Source organism: Elephas maximus, chromosome 22, assembly GCF_024166365.1.
Source record: "Elephas maximus indicus isolate mEleMax1 chromosome 22, mEleMax1 primary haplotype, whole genome shotgun sequence".
In the NCBI taxonomy this organism is placed as follows: domain Eukaryota; kingdom Metazoa; phylum Chordata; class Mammalia; order Proboscidea; family Elephantidae; genus Elephas; species Elephas maximus.
The window spans coordinates 53,214-73,405 of record NC_064840.1 but is presented as its reverse complement, the minus strand read 5'-3'; the positions used below and the strand labels follow the sequence as shown (position 1 = coordinate 73,405).

Genomic DNA, 20,192 nt, shown 5'->3' with positions numbered 1-20,192 from the left:
GCATAAATGTCCTTAGCTTAAACCCCCACAAGTATTGAAATTCTATGGGGGAGAAAGCATCTATTTTGCCGAAGCAATGTGCTGTTGATCGTAGAGTGGCCTACTTCATGAACCCTTCAGGTCCCTGGTCTGCATGACAGAGAATAATTCCAAGAGCGGGTCTCCGTGGGAAACCCTGAGCTGCATGGGGAAACCCTCACATGCCGAGGCCTTTTATTCCCAAGTGACTAAATGTTTCCAGGCCCTGAGTAAATCTGTAATCTCTGCCTTTGGTATAGGAATAGGTCCTAAAAGTAATCTGTAGTGAATAATTGTACACTGAGTTTCTGACCATTATTCTGGGAATAATCAGGTTTGGGGAGGGCTCAGTATCAGAAGGCACAGGGCATGTTAACTTCGGGGAGGATTTGAAGTGTGTGAAGAGGAAGATGAGAATTGGAGATAGTTTTCTATGAGAGTGTAGTTAGTAGGCTGTGGGTGGGGAAAGGAATTAGATCTATGTTTTTCAGAATCTGAACCTATGCTAATGATTTCGGACTAAGTATTTTGAACAAGGAACACAAAGACAGATATGGGTCTCAAGACAGTTTACTATGTAATCCAATATAGTTGCTACAGCTGGGCCTAAAATTTGACCTTAAGTTTCCCTGCGGCCAAAGCAAAGAGGGAGATGTGCCCAGTGACAGGATCTGATAGGGCCATGTGACTAAAAACATGCCATTTGTTTCCTGGAGGCACAGCTTTCCTCCATGCTAAGCCTTGAGAGGAAGTTCCCCTTAGGATCCTAATGTAGTGATGACCTCTTTGTGTAGTAGTGGGCAATGGCCTGGGCAAACTACACATGAGATACAACATTCAAGCTTCCCTTTATCCCTTACTCCGAGGCATTGTGTATTCTTGGCTGAGTTGGGTCTTTAATCCAGATCTCCTCACTCTGAGTACAGAGTTATAGACAAAACCAGGTGTAATTTTGAGGTTGTCCCGTCTCACAGAACATCTGTGTTCTTATCTGTAAAATGAGGATGTTAGATCAGGCCAGGTTCCCCTCCTATCTCTAAAAAATGTTTTTTATAAGTAAATCAAACCCAATCCTTGCCATTGTGTCTATTCCAGCTCATAGTGACCTTGTAGGACAAAGTAGAATTGCCCTCTAGGGTTTCCAAAGCTATAAATCTTTACGGAAGCACACTGCCACATCTTTCTCCCGAGGATCAGTCAGTGGGTTCAAACTGCAGACCATTCGGTTAGCAGAGGAGCGCTTTAACCACAGTGCTACCAGGGCTCCTTTCCTTCTTGGTAGAACCATTCAATTCCAAATGAAATTAGCATGAAACCCCAGAGATTAAGCAGGGGAGAGGGAATTTACTTAGCTCTATTCATCCTAATTCTCGGTAATTTCAGAAATTGTACCTTTGTTTCTGGTATATCTCTGATGTCACTCTCTATGTAGTGGATGTTTGTGTTATACCTAGCTGGTATGTGAATGGTTCTACCTGATGATTTAGGGAGCCTCTGAGGCATAGCAGACTTTCCTCACGTTTCTTTCTTTTCCCTAGGTTTGCATTTTCTAGGCTCCCTCTCACTCAAGAAAGCGTCATCAAGAAAGAGCAGGGTATGGAAGCCCAGTTGCTAACTGCCCAGTCCAGGGTAAGTTGTGGGTGCCTTCTCTCTTTGTTTTCTGACTGAGAATCCCTTTTTTGCTCAAGTCCTGAAATTCCTTTGCCCATGAAGTTGTATCTCAGACACTGCCTTCCAGGAGACTAGGCTTTGTGTTTGCTTCTTTTCTAGCTGTAGTTTTATTTCCTTTAATATAGGAAAAAAAAAAATGTTTATAAATAACATGGGTGGAGTCAAGTGAGGGAATATCAAGGGTTCCCATAAGGTGCTCCTCTTTTGTCCACACTAAGAAATCAAGCCCACAGCAAGCTTCCTTCTTCAGAGATGATGAGCTTAAATAAAACCAAACCAAGGCCGTTGCTGTCAAGTTGATTCCGACTCATAGCAACCCTATAGTGAACCTATAGGACAGTAGAACTGCCCCATAGGGTTTCTAAGGCTTTAGCTTTTATGGAAGCAGACTGCCACATCCTTCTTCTACAGAACAGCTGGTGGGTTCAAACTGCCAAACTTTCAGTTAGCAGCCAAGCACTTTAACCACCATGCTGCCAAGGCTCCTTGATGAGGAGCTTAGCGGGAGGTAAAGTGTATTGAGTCTTTTATCAGGTTTCCAAGCAAAGAAAAGATTGAAAAGATGCGAAAATGAGTTGAGTGCAGGGGACACCACAACTTTTTTCTCTACCTGGGGCAGTTCATTCTTGGTCATGGCCGGGGTCCTGACTTCTCTCCTGGCCTCTTCCTCTACTTCCAAAGACTGCATTCCCTAGAAAGGCCCTTCCTTTCATTTCTCACCAATTTTACTTGGGCCTTAGGGTTGCTTGCCCTGTCTTGATCAGTGGATTGGGGATCCAGGAGAATTGTTACCACAAAGGATGGTGAGGGAGGACCTCCCTAATTCATTACACATGGATTTCCCTCAGTAATGCCTTAAAACTGAAGACCTGGGAATCTTAGTCCTTCTTAAGAGTAGCTCTGTTCTTGTTGCCTGTGGATGTTATGCTGGCTATATGACTTCCTCCATGGGGAGCATCTGTTTGGAGGAACTGAAGGGACCAAATTATCTTAATTATCAAAGGGTAACTGTTGGACCAAGACACAAAGAACCCAGAGGAAGATGGAACCTCTGGGAGCAGAGTGACTTGGTGTGTCCAGGGTTGGAGATTCAGCTCCTTATGCCTCTTGTAGCTGCTGGTCTGGATGGGTGATCTAGGGAAGCAGGTTGAGAGTGGGAGTGGGTATCCTGGGCCTGGCATTCTGGCCTATTTGTGGAGGGCCAGGCCCATACTGGAGTGACTGAGCAGGTGTTTGGTGTATGCATTAAAACCAGGAGTTTTAAATAGGGGATCTTGAGAAAACTTCTGAAGTTATATTTAAGCCAAGACCTTAAAAGGATGACTGTGACTGTCTAAATAAATATGAGAGAACAGGCTGTGTGAAGGCCTACGCTTTTAAGAGAGCGCCTGTTTCAAGAATTAAAAACAGTTCACAGTTGCCTAAACTTAGGAAGCAAGGGGGAGAATGACAGGCAGTGCACGCCTTCTGGACCTGTTAAAGACCTTGGACTTGAAAATCCTACGCTGACTACAACATCGATTCTCTGTTTGCATGGAGTTGATGCGATTTCCCAGAAAGCAGGTGCCCAGTTATAGCATGGCCAAGGAGAGAGCTCAAACAATACCAACTATTAATTTTTGAGGCGGTAGGGCTGATGAGTTTGCAAGGGAGGCTGGGCCACGCAGTGGACGGTGTCTGGGAGATGATGCTTCAAGTATTAGAATATGCACAGACATGCAACATGCTGCTGAGAAGCCAAGCTACATCAACTAGTGAAGGAGTTAGTAAGAAGAGAATCACTGTTGGCCTTGGTCATAGTAGTATGCAGGTTATTCAGGGGACAGAAATCTGATTGCAGTGGGTTAAGGAGCAGGAAGTTGGGCAAATGGAGGTAGTTTTTCTAAAGAAGTTCAGTTGAGATGAGAGGAGGGAGCTGTAGAGTGAAGCAGAGTTGAGAGTACTGGGCTATTAAACACAAGAGACTTTAGCCTGTTTACTTGATATATTTTTTTCCATCCTTCGATTTTTAATAAATTTACATCTTTGTTTCTAAGGTGTGTTTCTTGTAGACACCATATTGACGGGTCCTGTTTTTTTAATCCATTCTGTCACTCTCTGTCTCTTTATGGGTGCATTTAGGTCATTTACATTCAGTGTAATTATTGATAGGTGTGAGTTTATTGCTGTCATTTTGTAGTGCTTTTTTTGTGGTGCTGAAATTTTCTTTGTTCCTCTTATGCTCCCGTAGGTTTGTTAACTTTCTTTGTGGCTACCTTGGAATTTACCCTTATCTTCCTAGGTTTTGAACCAGCCTATTATTACTTGGAATTGCCTTGCCTTCCTCTCCATTAGAAAGTTCTATAACTACACCATTTATTGTCTCTTTTATTGTCCCGACGTTGTTGTCATTTACAGATTAACCTCTCTGGTTCCCTGTTCTAATTCTTTTGGTTTTGGATGGTCCTTCAGAGCTCATTTCCTAGGTTGGTATCTGGCTGGTGCAATCTTGCGTCCTAGATTCAGGCTGTGGTCTGATGTTGCTTGTCAGACCAAAGGACTTCCTTTAATAATTCTTGTAAATTTGGTTTGGTTTTACATATTCCCTTAATTTTTGTTTGTCTGGGAATGTTCTAATTTCATCATCATATCTGAATGTGAATTTTGCAGGATGTATTGTTCTTGTTTGGCAATTTTTTTTTTTTCTAAGGTTTTATGTATGTCATCCCATTGCCTTCTTGCTTGCTTTGTTTCTGCTGAATAGTCAGAGCTTAGTCCTGTTGTTTCTCCTCTGTATGTGATTTTTCGTATTTCTCAAGCTGCTCTCAGGATTCTTTCTTTGTCTTTAGTTTTAATGAGTGTGATTATGATACGCCTTGGTGATTTTCTTTTGGGGTCTATTCTGTATGGAGTTCATTGAGCTTCTTGGATGGTCAGCTTTTCATCTTTCATGATATTAGGGATGTTTTCTGTCAGCAGCTCTTCAGTGATCCCCTCTGTGTTTTCCATTTTCTCTCACTGTTCTTGAACTCCAGTCACTCGCAAGTTTTTGTTTTTGATTGTATCCCACATAATTCTCAGTGTTTTTTCATTTTTCTTTGTTCTTTTTTCTGATTTTTCCTCAAACAGAGCTGTATCCAAAAGTTTGTCTTCAATTTCGCTGATCCTGTCTTCCATCGTTTCAAACCTGCTGCTCAACCCTTCTGTGACACTATCCATTTCTGAAATCTTGTTGTTTATCTTTTGGATTTTGTATTGTTGTTTTTGTATGATTTCTAGTTGTGAATTTATTTTGGCATTTTGTTCCTGTAATATTTTCCTGAATTCTCCCTTTTTTTTTGGTCTGTATTTTCCATGAATTTGTCTATTTTTTTTCCTCATTTTTGTCTGTATTTTGCATCAACTTTTAGATAGATCTGAATATTAGAGATTTGAATTCCCTGCTAGGTAGTTCTAGTGCCTTTTCTTTTACTGGAAAGTCATCTGGCGTTTTATTTTGGATGCCTACTGGAACCATCCTGTCCTGTATTTTCATATGTTTTGATCTTGTCTGCTGTTTTTAGTACATTCGGGAGTTATTTTCTTTGTTTATTGATTGTAGATTTGTTTGTTCTGTCCTGCTTTTTTTTGTTTTACTTGGCCATGTCTGAGGAGGTAGGCTGTGCATTCTTTGTTGCTTGCTTCTCTGTAGTCACGATGCTTTTCACCTTCTTGTCCAATGGGCAGGGCTAGTCATTCAGCTATGGTACAGCAGAGCAGGTACAGCTGAAGGGGAGGTGCTGGGATGGGTTGTTTGTGGCATGTACTAGGGCCAACAGGGGCGGCCGGGAATCTGCTGGGCAGGTTCCAGTAGGCTGTACCTGTGCTGCTCGGGTGTGTGATGTTCAGCACACAGTGCAGGTAGGCAGGAAGGAGGAGGGAGGTTGTGATATGTGGAGCTGATATGGGTAGGCAAAAGAGGAGAGAGAAACAGGAGCCAAAAACAAACAAAGAAAAACAAAAAAAAAAGAGTGCAAAGAGAGCCTGCCATTGGAGTGGAGAAATGGAGAAAAACAAAAAGGAGAAAGAAGAAAATAACTAGATAAAAATGTGGAGGTAAAAAAAAAGAAAGAAAAGAAAAGCCCCTAGGGATCCCACTGGTGCTGCTACAAAGACTGGGGAAGTGGCTCCCAGACTGCGCAGTATAACCTGTCTAGAGGGGGTATAAATGTTACACAGTTCCAGGTATTCAGGAGAGAGGAAAAGAAGGTAAGTATAGAGAGACGAGAACTGAGAAATGAACAACAAGAAGGAAAAAAGAGAAAAAGAAAAAAGAAATGCCCCCAGGGATCCCACCTACGTGGCTGCACAGATTGGGGGAGTGGCTCCTAAGCCATACAGTGCACCCCTGCTAGAAGGGGCTCCCAAGCCATGAAAAGAAAAAGAAAACAAATAAAACAAAGCAAAAAAAAAAAACAAAAAAAACACCTAGGGATCTCACCAGCATGGTGTCACAGGCCAGGGGATTGGTTCCCCAGTCAAGTGTCACTTCACAGCCTTTCAAGAGGAAGCAAAGATGGCACATGGAGCCAGGTGTTCAAGAGAAAGGCAGAAGTGATGGGAGGCATGAAAGAAACCAAAAGAAACAGAAAAAAGTCACATCATCAACAGACAAATGACACTCAGAGAGCTGGCCAGTGTGGGTGGGGTGAATCCAAGCATCAAGGGGCTGAAGCAGTTGCCTCCAGGACAAGAGACTGCAGCTGAAGGGAAGCAGAGGTGCCGGTGGAGGGGGGCAAGGTGGGAAGAAGTGTGGGGGTTAGGAAAGCATATATCGCTGGTTGCCAGGTGTTCTGTCTCCTGCTGGGAACTTTGTGAAGCTGCTTTCCCATACTCCGTGTCTGCTGATCTTCGATGTGGGTGGGCAAATTCAAGCGGCATGTATGTTACACTTTCCTGTCAGCTGAGCGGCCGCTGCCAGCCAGGAAGCACAGAGGTAGAGCAGCGGGGAGTGGATGGGGGGTCGGAAAGCATGTATCGCTGGTTACCAGGTGTTCTGTCTCCTGCTGAGAGCTCCATGAAGCTGCTTTCCCATGCTCCCTGTCTGCTGATCTCTGAGAAGAGTCCAAGATGGTGAATCTGTGCTACATTAGCTGATAGGGGACCTCCGCATGTATCTCTCCTCGTTCTCTGTTCTCTGTCAGTTTCTTACTCTGTTTGGTGCTTGGCTGAGTTATTTATCTCTTCATTTGACACTTCGGGTTCCAAGACTGAGATTTGTCTCTGTTTTGCTTAGTTTTTTGGGTCTTTGCTGTGGAGGGACGGGTGGTGCTTCTGTCTATGGCACCATGTTGGCTGGAAGTCCTCTAGCGTGTTTAAATAGTGATGGTAAAGAGCCAAAAAAGGAAGGAAGATTTGAAGGCACACAGGAATGTACAAGGATCCTGAGATGTCATGGAATGAGTCCATATTCAAGATGGAGAGATGAACCTTTTGATAGAGGGATGCTCTTATGTTACAATAGTGACATCTAATGACTTTGATGTTCTTGTTCAAATTGTAAGCCAGATGGCATAGTGGAATGTTTGCAGAGAGGGAAGAAAGTTTGAAATAGTTGTGAAAAATGGGAAAATGAACTTTAAAGGCAAGGATAAAGAGAAAAATTGCTGAGGTAATGAATTGTGTTGAAGTTAATGGCCATGAATTTATTATAGAATCTGATTTCTGTGAATTTCCTGTAAAAGTCCTTTGCTTTCTGGGTATGGGTAAGAGGTTAGCAACTGGAAGGAAAGAAGTCAAAGGGGTTAGGCTTTTAGTTACAGAGAGTGTCTGAAGTGAAGAATCATAGATTCCTGGTGAGATAGAGGAGAGAAGCCTTACAATCATATGGGTTCCTTACTTTCTCCCCTTTGTGGAATAGTTGTCATGTGTGTTACCTCTACATACATTGCAAAACACCACCAGTGATAGTTTTTTTTTTCAACTGTCATACATAGTTTGAAGAATTTAAGAGGAGAAAACTAGTTGATTATGTTTACTAGATATTTACTATAATTTAAAATAATAGTAAATAGCATTCATTCATTTCTGAGATGTTATGTTTGCTTTTTGAATCATTTTCCTTCCTCCTGGAGAACTTCTTTTGGGATTTCTTTTAGAATAGGTCTGCTGGCAACAAATTTTCTTTGTTTTACTTCATTGGAGAATGTCTTTATTTTGCATCATTCCTGAAGGATATCATCATTGGGTATAAAAATTCTGGGTTGACAGTTCTTTTCCTTCAGTACTTAATATTGTTCTGCTCTCTTCTGACCTCTGTCGTCTTTGACAAGAAATCCTCAGTCATACAAAAAATGTTGTATTTTTTCTATGTGTAACCAGCACTCTATTTTGATGTGACTAACAAAGACCTTGTGTCTGTATTACTGTGTTTCTTTGTCCACTTGTTTTGCCACTGCTAAAGTATCTGTTAATGTCTCAGTTTTTATGCCTTGCAATGCTTTTTTAAAGTTTTTATTGTGCTTTAATTGAAAATTTACAAATCAAGTCAGTCTCTCATACAAAAAGTTATACACACCTTGCTATGTACTCCTGTGTACACCTTGCTCTCCCCCTAATGTAACACCACACTCCTCCTCTCCACTCTGTTATTCCCTGTGTCTATTCAGCCAGCTTCTGTCCCCCTCTGCCTTCTCATCTTGCCTCCAGACAGGAGCTGCCCACATAGTCTTATGTATCTATTTGGGCCAAGAAGCGCACTCCTCACCAGTATCATTTTCTGTCTTGGAGTCCAGTCCAATCCCTGTCTGAAGAGTTGGCTTCAGGAATGGTTCCAGTCTTGGTCTAACAGAGGTTGCGGGGACCATGACCTCTGGGGCCCCTCCAGTCTCAGTCAGACCATTAAGTCTGGACTTTTATGAGAATTTGAGGTCTGCATCCCACCGTTCTTCTGCTTCATCAGGGATTCTCTGTCGTGTTCACTGTCAAGGCAGTGATTGGTGGTAGCCAGGCACTATCTAGTTCTTCCAGTTTCAGGCTGGTGTAGTCTCTGGTTTATGTGGCCCCTTCTGTCTCTTAGGCTCATATTTATCTTGTGTCTTTGATGTTCTTCATCCTCTCTTGCTCTAGGTGGGTTGAGACCTGTTGATGCATCTTAGATGGCCGCTTGCCTGGCAATGTTTTTGAAAAGAGTTTTGGGTAATTATTTTAAAATGGTCATAAAACATGGCTCATGTGTGTATTTCAGATCATAAAACATGGCTAGGGAGGTAAGTCTCTTAAGCTCTCAAGATTTTATCCCTCTTTTCCTGCCTTCATTTCACATACTTTAAGAGTAGATTGACTTTTGGTGTCTGATTCTCCCTGCTATACCCGTTTATAACTAACTTGACTTAAATAAAAGTGCTTAGAACAGTTTTTACACCTAAAGCACAAGAAGGAACTTGTTTCTTGACTGTAGGTACATAGTAGCCATTCCTTTAAAGACTTGACCGAATTCCTTAAAATAATGACTACTGCTCACTGTTAAAATAAATTATAGCCCATCCTCTTTCCCCGTTCCGATGCTATCAGCCTGATCTCTCTTCTGTCAATATTCAGGACAGGGAGGGCAAAGATGTACATCTGGTTCAATATTTGTTTGATGTTTTAGACACAGGTGACCTTCAAAGATGTGCTTGTGGACTTCACCAAGGAGGAGTGGAAGCTCCTGAACACTGCTCAGCAGATCATGTACAAACATGTGATGCTCGAGAACTATAAGAACCTCATTTCCTTGGGTAAGATTCACTTCTGTTTTTGTAGGAATATATATTTACTGTGAAGATTTTGGTTCTTCGTTGATGAAACTTTGATGACACTCAAGCATGTATCAGAGCTTAGGGTTGGGATTCAGGGTCCTTCTTTGGGATATATGTCAGGGTTTCTGTATTCCTGCTTTTATGAAAAAAATTGTATTGTCAAATTTTTTAAGCACATATTTCTTTTATTGCTTCTGGGCCTCCCGTTGCCTACTCTTCATAGTCCCTGAGGACCAAAGGGTTGGTGTTCAACCTAGGATGCTTCTTTGTCTGCAGCCCAGATCTCCCTCCACCCTCATCCAGTTCCTTGTCTTTTCCTGTGAATAGGGCATCAGTTTCCCAAACCAGATGTGATTCTTCGGTTGGAGAAGGGTGAAGAGCCCTGGCTGATGGAGATTCACCAGGAGACCTTTCCAGGTGAGAGCAAGACAGGAATCATTTCAGGCAGCAGCCCAGATGACCAGTGGTGGGTTAGACCCTCTGGAGATAGTGGTCAGCTAGCTCTCCTCACAGGTACTTGTTCCTGAGAAGATCAATTTTTTTACCTCCAGTTTCCCTATTTCCAGTCTATACTCTTGTCATACTTCTGTTTGCATTCAGAGACAAAAATGTTTTACCTTTTTTTTTAAGTAATATATTTTATTTTTGTTGTCATTGAGCATATACATAGCAAAAACATAAAACTGATTCAAGTTTCTACATGTACATTTCAGTGACGTTGATTACATTAAGTTGTGCAACCATTCTCACCCTTCTTTTCTAAGTTGTTCCTCCCCCATTAACATAAATTCACTGTCCCCTAAGGTTCCTGTCTGATCCTTCAAGTTGCTGGTGTTAATATGATCCTATACAGATAGATCTTAAAAGAGCATGATGCTGAAGGCAGACTTTGTTTACTAGTTAAGCTAAACTATGGCTTGGTTTTAAGAAAACTTCAGGGGATACTTGCGGTTTAAGATTTAAAGATTATCTCAGGGCAATAGTTTTTCCAGCCGCCATGGCTCCAGAAAGTCTAGAGTCCATGAGAATTTGAAATTGTGTTCTTTATTTCCCCTACTTTGATGAGGATTCTTGTATTGGAATATCTGATCTTTAAAATGTTCAGTAATGGTAGCTGGGCACCATCTAATTCTTCTGGTCTCATGGCAAAGGAGGCAGTTGTTCATGGTGACAATTAATCACAAATTTCATTTCCTCCTTCGATTCCTGATTCTTCTTCTTCCTCTGTTACTCCAGATGAATAAAAAAGTTGATGGCAGCTTGCAAGCTTTTAAGACCCCAGGCATCACTCAACAAATTAGGAGGTAGATCAGAAGTACTGCACATGTTAGTAGGCCATTTAACTGGGTTTGTCCAAACCAGGGACCAAATCCCAAAAGGTGTTTGGTTGTACATAAGCCGTCTCAGCAGGTACTCGTTTTTTTCAGAGGGTGTGGGGTGGTTGTTGTAAAAATATCTATCATACAACTTTTACCAATTCAACTTTTTACAGGTGTAAAAGTTAATGACAGCAATTACATTAATCAGCTGTACAGTCCTCCCCTTAATCAATGTGATTTTCCCATCACCGTAAGTTGAAATTCAGTATTACGTAAGCAGTAACCCCCTTTCTCCCCTCCCTCCCACCTCTGGTAACCACCAAGAAACTTTGGTCTCTGTACATTTGTCTCTTCTTGTCTTTTTATATAAGTGAGGTCGTATAATATTTGTCCTTTTGTGATTGACTTATTTCCCTCAGGATAATGTCTTCAAGCTTCATGCATTTTGTGGCATGTATCAAGACTTCATTTCTCATACTGGCTGAGTAGTATTCCATTGTATGTATGGACACTGTGTTCCCAGCACTGATTTCTTGGTGGTATGAGGTCCCCATATCTCTCTGCTTGCTTCTCCCTTTTGTACCTCAAAAGATACTGACTTAAGATACAACCTAATCTTGTAGATTGAGTCCTGCCGTATTAACATAACTGCTTCTAATCCTGCCTCATTAACATCATAGAGGTAGGATTTACAACACATAGGATAATCACATCAGATGACAAAATGGTGAATAATCACACAGTCCTGGGAATCATGGCCAAGCCAAACATGCATATTTTTGGGTGACACAGTTCAATCCATGGCAATAACCTAGAGCTGTTTCCTTCTGTTCCTCCGATGCCTAATGCCTACACATGCCAGGCATTTCCTGGCATCTTGGGCTTTGAATATAATGTAAAGAAAATCTGATTCTTACTGACATGGATTGAATTATGTCTCCCCAAAAATGTGGATATCAACTTGGTTAGGCCATGATTCCCAGTATTGTGTGGTTGTCCTCCATTTTGTGATTGTAATTTTATGTTGAGAAGATTAGGGTGGGATTGTAACACCACCCTTACTCAGGTCACTTCCCTGATCCAGTGTAAAGGGAGTTTCCTTGGGGTGTGCACCACCTTTTTATGTCTCAAGAGATAAAAGGAAAGGGAAGTAAGCAGAGAGTTGGGGACCTCGTACCACCAAGAAAGAAGCACCAGGAGCAGAGCACGTCTTTTAGACCTGGGGTTCCTGTGCAGAGAAGCTCCTAGTCCAGGGAAAGATTGACGAGAAAGACCTTCCTTCAGAGCCGACAGAGAGAGAAAGCCTTCCCCTGGAGCTGACACACTGAATTTGGACTTTTCACCTACTTTACTATGAGAAAATAAATTTCTCTTTGTTAAAGCCATCCACTTGTGGTATTTCTGTTATAGCAGCACTAGATAACTAAGACGTCTACCCTTTAAGTTTAATGTCAAGTCCTTCCTCTTTGAAATCTGTTGTGACTTTTCCAGTAAAGTACATGTCCCTTCCTTTTCTAAGCTTTGTCTCAGTTTAAGCTCCTACCATGCAGCTTTGGAACATTACCATAAACTGTTTTGACTTTGTATTGTTTGGCCTTGTAGGTGACTGTATGAGATTTCTGTCTCAAGGGCAGATCTTTCATTACACTGTTAAGAACTTCATTGATGGACTGCTTTGGAACATGGAAGGAACATTGTTCTCTGTTTTCTTTCATAGTTTATTTTTTCCATTCATGTATTCATTCGTTTAGCGAGCTTTCCTGGATACCTGTTGACAGGTATGACAAGATAATACAAAGTCATTAATTAGAATCAGCAGTTGAGGTTTTTATTGAGAATTCGTTGACAGAATACTGAAACTTAGTATGGTTAAAAACATGGAATTTAGGGAATTGTACAAGGTTAAGGAAACCCTGGTGGTGTAGTGGTTAACAGCTATGGCTGCTAACCAAAAGTCGGCAGTTTGAATCCACCAAGCGCTCCTTGGAAACTCTATGGGGCAGTTCTACTCTGTCGTGTAAGGTTGCTACGAGTCGGAATCGACTCGACGCCAGTGAGTTTGTTTTTGGTTTTTTGGTATGGGAACTTAAGTATAGAAATGAAAAGTATAGTGAGTGATGCTCTAAACATTCAGATGATGAGTTGATTAATGAGTGCCACAGAGTTTGAAGACAACTTACCTAAGTGGTTACGTTAGATGATGCTTGGAAGATGTTTTAGCATTTCAGTATAGGACAGTGCCTGTTCATATGCTCAGGTACTCTACTTACTTGTCTCCATTGGCTTTCAGCCCCACTCCTCTCATGTTCACTGCAGTCCTCCAGTTGGCGTTTGTGGTTGGAAAAACTTCTCCGTGGGATTCTGATGGCCATGGGAAGTGGGAGTTTCCTACTTGAAATGAAAAGTTAAGTAGGACCCAGGGTGTGAAGGGATGTACAGGGAATGCAGGGTCCTGGCCTGATAGGAGTAGGGGACATTTACCAGGTAAGAGCAGAACATCAACCTGCTTATAGTATAGGAAGAGATGGTACTGTATAAAAAAAAATGTTATTTCTAGATTCAGGACCAGGGATTCTATCTGAAAGGCACTGAGAAACCAGTGTGGGCTCTTCAGCAGGGGGATGATTTGGAGCATGGCTAACCCAAAACCAGAAAGTTAGGAGAGTATGGATAAGAATTCAGGTTCTGAGTTAGGATCCCCTGGTGTTAGTCCTGTCAGTTGTTTAGTCCTGATGTCTTAGAATGACGAAATTAAAATAGAAGTAAAAAATAACGATATAATAATTATTATAAATAGTGTGCAACTGTTCATGTGCCACACTGTGATGGGCTCACACCTTATTTGATACTTACAATAAGTTTACAAGATAAACATTACCATCCTTGGATTACAGATAAAATGAGTCGTGTGAAAGTTGAGCAACTTGTCTAAGTTCTAAATTCATCGCTAGCATTGGTATAGCTAGGATTAGCACCTGTATATATATAACTTCTGTGCAGTCTTATCATGTGGACGTCTACTTGAGAAGTCTGTTGTCTCAGTAGCCTGGGCATTATTTGGAATGCTTTGGTGACATACATCAAAGGCATTGTCTAACGTACATCTAACATACACATTCATGGTTTAGGCATATTGTTGGCAGTAGTGTGAAGAATGAATATCAGAGAAAAGACCTGAAGACAGACATGTTAAGATCTTATACCCTTAATATTTAGATTAGAGGGGGACCTCATACCACCAAGAAAGCAGTACCAGGAGCAAAGTCCATCATTTGGACCCGGGGTCCCTGTGCGGAGACACTCCTAGTTTGGGGGAAGATCAGTGAGAAGGCTGACAGAGAGAACGCCTTCCCCTGGAGCTGATGCCCTGAATTTGGACTTTTAGCCTACTTTACTCTGAAGAAATAAATTTCTCTTTGTTAAAGCAATCCACCTGTGGTATTTCTGTTACAGCAGCACTAGATGACCAAGATAGAATTTGGTACCAAGACGGTGGGGTGCTGCTCTAACAGATACCTAAAACGTGGAAGCGGTTTTGAAACTGAATGCGTAGAGCAGCAGAGGACCAGCAGCAGCAGAGAACAGGCAGTGGCAGAGGAGCAGCAGCAGCGGCAGAGAACCGGCAGTGGCACAGAGGAGGTGGTGGCCCGGCAGCAGCAGCAGCAGAACCAGAAGACCAGCACCAGACAGAGCTGGAGCAAGAGAGCTGAGTGCCTGTGTGCAGGAGGCTTCCTGGTGGAGTGGGCACTTATCGGAGCCACAGAGCTTTGGAATACTTGCTCCAGCAGGGCAGATGTGGGTGTGAGGCCCGAGGTCTGAGAGGCCACAGGAAGCAGAAGCTGAAGAGACAAGGGATACAAGAAGCCGAGCTGCCTCAGTCTCAAAAGAGCGAAGAAGGAGCTCCACAGGAAGAATTCTTGAAGATATGCCTACGGATCCTGACGGTGAGGCTTACGAAATGCCTTCTGAGGAAGGATATGAAGACTATGAACCTGAAGCCTAAGAAGTATCTTTGCTCCCATTTTCCTCAGATCTGCTGACAGGTGTTCCATCCTGTACAAGTGCTCAGTTCCAGTGTGCCCAGTCCTAAACATTTTCTCAAAGTTTTTATAGAGTATTTTGAAGTCTTTCATCAGCAGTGATTGGAGTATTTGTGCCCCCCCCCCCCAATTTCAGTGCTTCCCTCTCACTGAAATGAATATGTGGTAGCAGGGTGTGCTGTGGATATTGTAGCTTCAAATTCGGAATGTTAAATTGAAAATACCTAAGTAACTACCTCGTATTTCTAAATCTTCACTATTTTTCTGTTGTTGTTGAGAAGCTGTGATTTACTATTGTATAAGATTTTTAGGTGTCTTTTTTTTTTTTAATGATTCTTTTTGTTCAAGAATAATGATATATTGTGAGATTTGTTAACATATACAAAAAAAAAAGTGAGCATGAACTATGCCCCTGTACATATTAACTATGAAGTTTTACTTTTTTGTGATGTTCTATTAAGTTATGTTTGAATATACATAGTGAAAATTAAAATGTTATCTCATTACATAAAAAATACACACATACACATAAATATATATATTTACATAGTGGGAGTCCAGTCCTTTCTGTGGTATTTCCCTTACCATTACCACTGCTTCATATCCTGATCCTGTTTTTCAAGCTCAATCCTATGGCTGTTCCCTGTTCTCTTGACCACTTTTGTGTACTGCTCACTCCAGTGCATTTCCTGTTCACTGTTCAGTCTTTGTCTTTCTTAATCTCTGTCAAGTTTACAAAACCATATTTGAAAGCAATTCTGCAGTGTTTTACATACTTTGTCTCAGCACATATCCCACCATCCTCATCTTAATACTTCCTTTAGTTACCCAAAGCTTTTTTATTTCTTTCAGATTCAGAGACTGCAGTTGAAATTAAATCAGCAATATTCAATAAGAACATCTTTGAAGATAAACAATCCTATAACATTAAAGTGGAAGGAATGGCAAGGAATGACCTCTGGTATTTATCATTAGAAGAAGTCTGGAAATGTGAAGACCAGTTGGACAAGTACGAGGAAAACCAGGAGAAGCATTTGAGGCAAGTAGCCTTCACGCAAAAGACAGTTCTTACTCCAGAGAGAGTCTGTGAAAATGGCAAATATGGGGGAAATGGTCTTCTCCCTGCACAGCTAGCACTGAGAGAGTATTTCCATAAACATGACTCACATAATAAAAGTTTAAAACACAATTTAGTTTTTACTGGCCATCAGGAAAGCTATGCAGATGACAATAATGAATGTGGTCAAACGTTATGTCAAAACATTCACCTTATTCAGTTTTCAAGAACTCAGACGGGAGGTAAACCCTACAAATGCCCTGATACTGATGACTCTCTTACTCATGGTACTTCCCTTGGTATATCGAAGGACATGCATAGAGAGAAACCTTATGAATGTAAAGAATGTGGAAAATCCTTCAGTTGGCGCTCTAATCTTACCAGGCACCAGCTTATTCATACTGGAGAGAAACCCTACGAATGTAAAGAATGTGGAAAATCCTTCAGCCGGAGTTCTCACCTCATTGGACACCAAAAGACTCATACTGGTGAGGAACCCTATGAATGTAAAGAATGTGGAAAATGCTTCAGCTGGTTCTCTCACCTTGTTACACATCAGAGAACTCACACAGGAGACAAACTGTATACATGTAATCAGTGTGGGAAAGCTTTTGTTCATAGCTCCAGGCTTATTAGGCATCAGAGAACCCACACTGGAGAGAAACCCTATGAGTGTCCTGAATGTGGAAAATCTTTTAGACAGAGCACACACCTCATTCTGCACCAGAGAACACATGTTAGGGTGAGGCCCTATGAATGTAATGAATGTGGTAAGTCTTACAGTCAGAGATCCCATCTTGTTGTGCATCATAGAACTCACACTGGACTGAAACCCTTTGAGTGCAAAGATTGTGGGAAATGCTTTAGTCGAAGCTCTCACCTTTTTTCACATCAGAGAACCCATACTGGAGAAAAACCCTATGAATGTCATGATTGTGGTAAATCCTTCAGCCAGAGCTCTGCCCTTATTGTGCACCAGAGAATCCATACTGGAGAGAAACCATATGAATGCTGTCAGTGTGGGAAAGCCTTCATCCGGAAGAATGACCTTATTAAGCATCAAAGAATTCATATTGGAGAAGAGACCTTTAAATGTAATCAGTGTGGGATTATCTTTAGCCACAACTCTCCGTTTATAGTACATCAGATAGCTCACACTGGAGAGAAATTCCTAACCTGTAATCAGTGTGGGACAGCTCTTGTTAACAGTTCTAACGTTATCAGGTACCAGACAAGTCCTATTGGATAAAGCACTCACTAATGTGAGTAGGGAAAATTCTGCACAGATAGCAAGAACTTCATTTTGCATCAGAGAACTCATTCTGGAAAGAGCTGTATAAATGAAATATGTGTGAAAATGTTTTTAATATTGTTACTATCCCTGTTGTGCACTAGAGGACATCCTGGAGTAAAAAGACAAAATGAAAAAAAAAAAAAAGCTCACAAATTACATTTCAGTAAATTACATTGGATTTTCTTCTTTCCACAAATTCCTACAAAAGAAGTTGGCCTGGAAGCATTTTTGACCAAGCCTTAATGCTTGAGTCTTAGAAGGAATCATTAAGTTGGTGAGTTGTTTTGGAGGGGTGTCCCAGCTTCATGACTTCATCAGAAAGGTAAATAAATGAGAATGCCCCTGTAGGGAGAATTGTTGCTGAGAAGAGTGAGAAATAGAGATAATTACAACAAAATGTGGATAGTATTATTCCAGTGAGTTAGTATGCCATTGTTAGGTGATTATCCGTTCCCTCTGGGACACTCAGTAGGTTTTCATATTTTATGTGTCTGGTATAAGCCACAGTTTGGTTAGCAGCAGGTAAAATGCTTACCGTGTAAGGCAATTAAAGAACAATACATTTACACTACTAGCAGTATGAATTTTTAAATATATTTGCATGCGGGCAAGAATTGAAAGAGTGTTTATACATAAGTGAACAGAATTGATTTTTTAGATAATGGAATTATAAGTGAATTTATTTCTTATGGTTTATTCAGTGTTGTAACAGTTATTTTTGAAAAACAAATATTAAGAAAAGAGTCTTCAGTTTCTCTATTCTACCTTTGAGGAATTTTGCTAGCAAACTTTTCCATTAATTCAAATTTGTTTTGGGTCATAGTTAGCATTCCACTCTTGACGACACGGTGCTAAAGGTACCTGAGAATTCTAAAATGCAGTAATTTTCTGGCTTTTGGGACCTAGAGGAAACACTGAGCATTTAAACGGGCCAGGGAGGGTCCCATTTGAGTGGTAGCATGTAATAGGGCAATTTTTAGAGCAAGTATACTCCTGGGGATAAACACAGCACTGCCAAAGGCCACCCTCCGTCTCAAGGCGGTCTTTTTATCTTATAAAGAAAAGTGCTTAGAGCATAGCCTGAGCAAGACTACCCAGGTTGGAGTCCCACGTCTGCCCCTAATTAGATGATCTTGGGCATGCTATTTATTTAGCTTCTTTGTGCCTACCTTACAGATACCCTTTTCTGCTAAAATAGGGGTAACAGTATTTATCTCATAGGATTGTGGTGAATATTAAATAAGTAAACATGTAGACAAATTAGAATAGTGCCTGACACATAATTAAGTGCGTTATAATTATTAGCTGTGATCATCAATATTATTATTGCCCCATCCTAGTGTCTTTCACTTAATTTAAACCTGCCTGAGTGCTTGTAAGAACTCAGGGAGTTCTCCCTTCCTTTCCGGTTCCACATGTTCTCCCTTTTCTGCCTAAATCAGTACATAATCAACGTGGGTAGTCACTGACCCATAGTGGGTGTATGGATTCACTTTCAAGGTCAGTAAACCGTTTTTAATATTGTATGCAAAATTGTTCCATTTGTACAGAGGTGTTCCCTTCTAGGGAGGGGATCCCAACCTTCAGACACTCTGGTAAGTCCATGACGCAATAAAGAAATTCAGGAAGAGGATCTATTTTAATTCTGTTTGATTCTATGAATGGATCCCCTGTGTGTATGGACTGGCCATGATTTGCTGTTTTCTAGCATATATATTAGAAACTCAGTAATTGGTTGTTGAATGATACATGAATAATAATGAGGCAGTAGGACAGAGATCTTGATGTCAGTCTGAGTCAAAGTCTAGAAATGATTTGGTAGAACCGTAAGACCTGAGAACTATAAAGAATGTGACAGACCAAATGAGTCTCATTGTACAGTTGAGATCCAGTGAGTTGCCCCAGGTCTCACACACTTTGAGGGAAATTAGAGCTAGAACTGTTCTTGTTGTTGTGTGCCATTGAGTCAATTCTGACTCATAGTGACTCTGTAGGACACAGTACCAACTGCCCCATAGGGTTTCCAAGGAGTGGCTGGTGGATATGAACTGCTGACCTTTTGTTAGCAGCTGAGCTCTTAACCACTTCACCACCAGGGCTCTACTAGATCCCAGAGCTAGAACTAGATTGCAGGTTCTCAATTACTGCTTCTCTTGTCAATGCTTACATACCATTCACATGTATAACATAGTCCTATCTGAAATATAATTTCATTATGAGCAGTGGTTCTTCATGGGAGTAAGAGTAGCCTCTTAACTGGACCTCTCAATTTCTCATGGCCTGTGGCCCAGTGTCCTCAAATGTATTATGAAGGTACTACTAGTATCTACCTCATAGGGTTACTGTGGGGATTAGTGAGATGATGTGTATGAAGCACTTAAAATAGTACCTAGCACGTAGTAAGTGCTATATGTGTTAGCTATTTTTATTAGCACCCTAAGGACCACCTCTGTAACATGGACAAAGATATATGACTATGGATAATTACTGAAACGTTACTTAAGAGTCATGCAAAATTTAAAAAGTACAGTAGCAAAATGGTTATTTATGGCATATCCATGTAATGGAATATTTTGGAGACCTTAAAATTATGTTCACAGAAGGTTTGGTAATGTAGGAAAAGTATTGATACTATCATGTGTTATGAATAAAGCATGAAAAATAATTGTCAATCTGGAGTAAAAAATATGTAAAAATAAATGCATTATAAAAACCTGAAATGAATCTTGCTTTAGATTAGCATTTGTTAACCTACATATTGAGAGAATCGGAGTTTACTTTTCTGTTCTTACCAAAATCTCCTAAAGATTATATATTATTTTTAGAAACAAGAAAATCTCTTAAATGATGGAATTTTTCCTTTTCAAAAGGTCAAATCTACAAAAAAAAAAAAACAAATCCAAGAACTAACAAGGGAATTTAACAAGGTCACAGGGCACAAGGTCACTATACAAAAATTAATTTAACCCTGTATACTAGCATCATTTCAATTAGATAATGAAGTCAGAAATACAACTGTATTTACAGTGGCATACA

At 40.8% G+C, this 20,192-nt stretch overlaps 1 protein-coding gene across 3 annotated transcripts in view; it reads left to right on the top strand.

The window, feature by feature from the left end:
- The window catches only part of ZNF10 (zinc finger protein 10), a 52,045-nt gene extending 32,137 nt beyond the window's left edge, over window positions 1-19,908 (top strand). For 2 of the 3 annotated variants that reach the window (XM_049865595.1, XM_049865594.1), the window contains 4 exons: window positions 1,557-1,647; window positions 9,299-9,425; window positions 9,774-9,863; window positions 15,658-19,908. In XM_049865595.1, coding sequence (XP_049721552.1) covers window positions 1,615-1,647; window positions 9,299-9,425; window positions 9,774-9,863; window positions 15,658-17,111 — 1,704 coding nt within the window. In that variant the 5' untranslated portion in view covers window positions 1,557-1,614 and the 3' untranslated portion in view covers window positions 17,112-19,908. The remainder of the gene's footprint in view (window positions 1-1,556; window positions 1,648-9,298; window positions 9,426-9,773; window positions 9,864-15,657) is intronic. The other variant, XM_049865593.1, reaches the window with a different exon arrangement.
- Window positions 19,909-20,192: the final 284 nt, after the last annotated feature.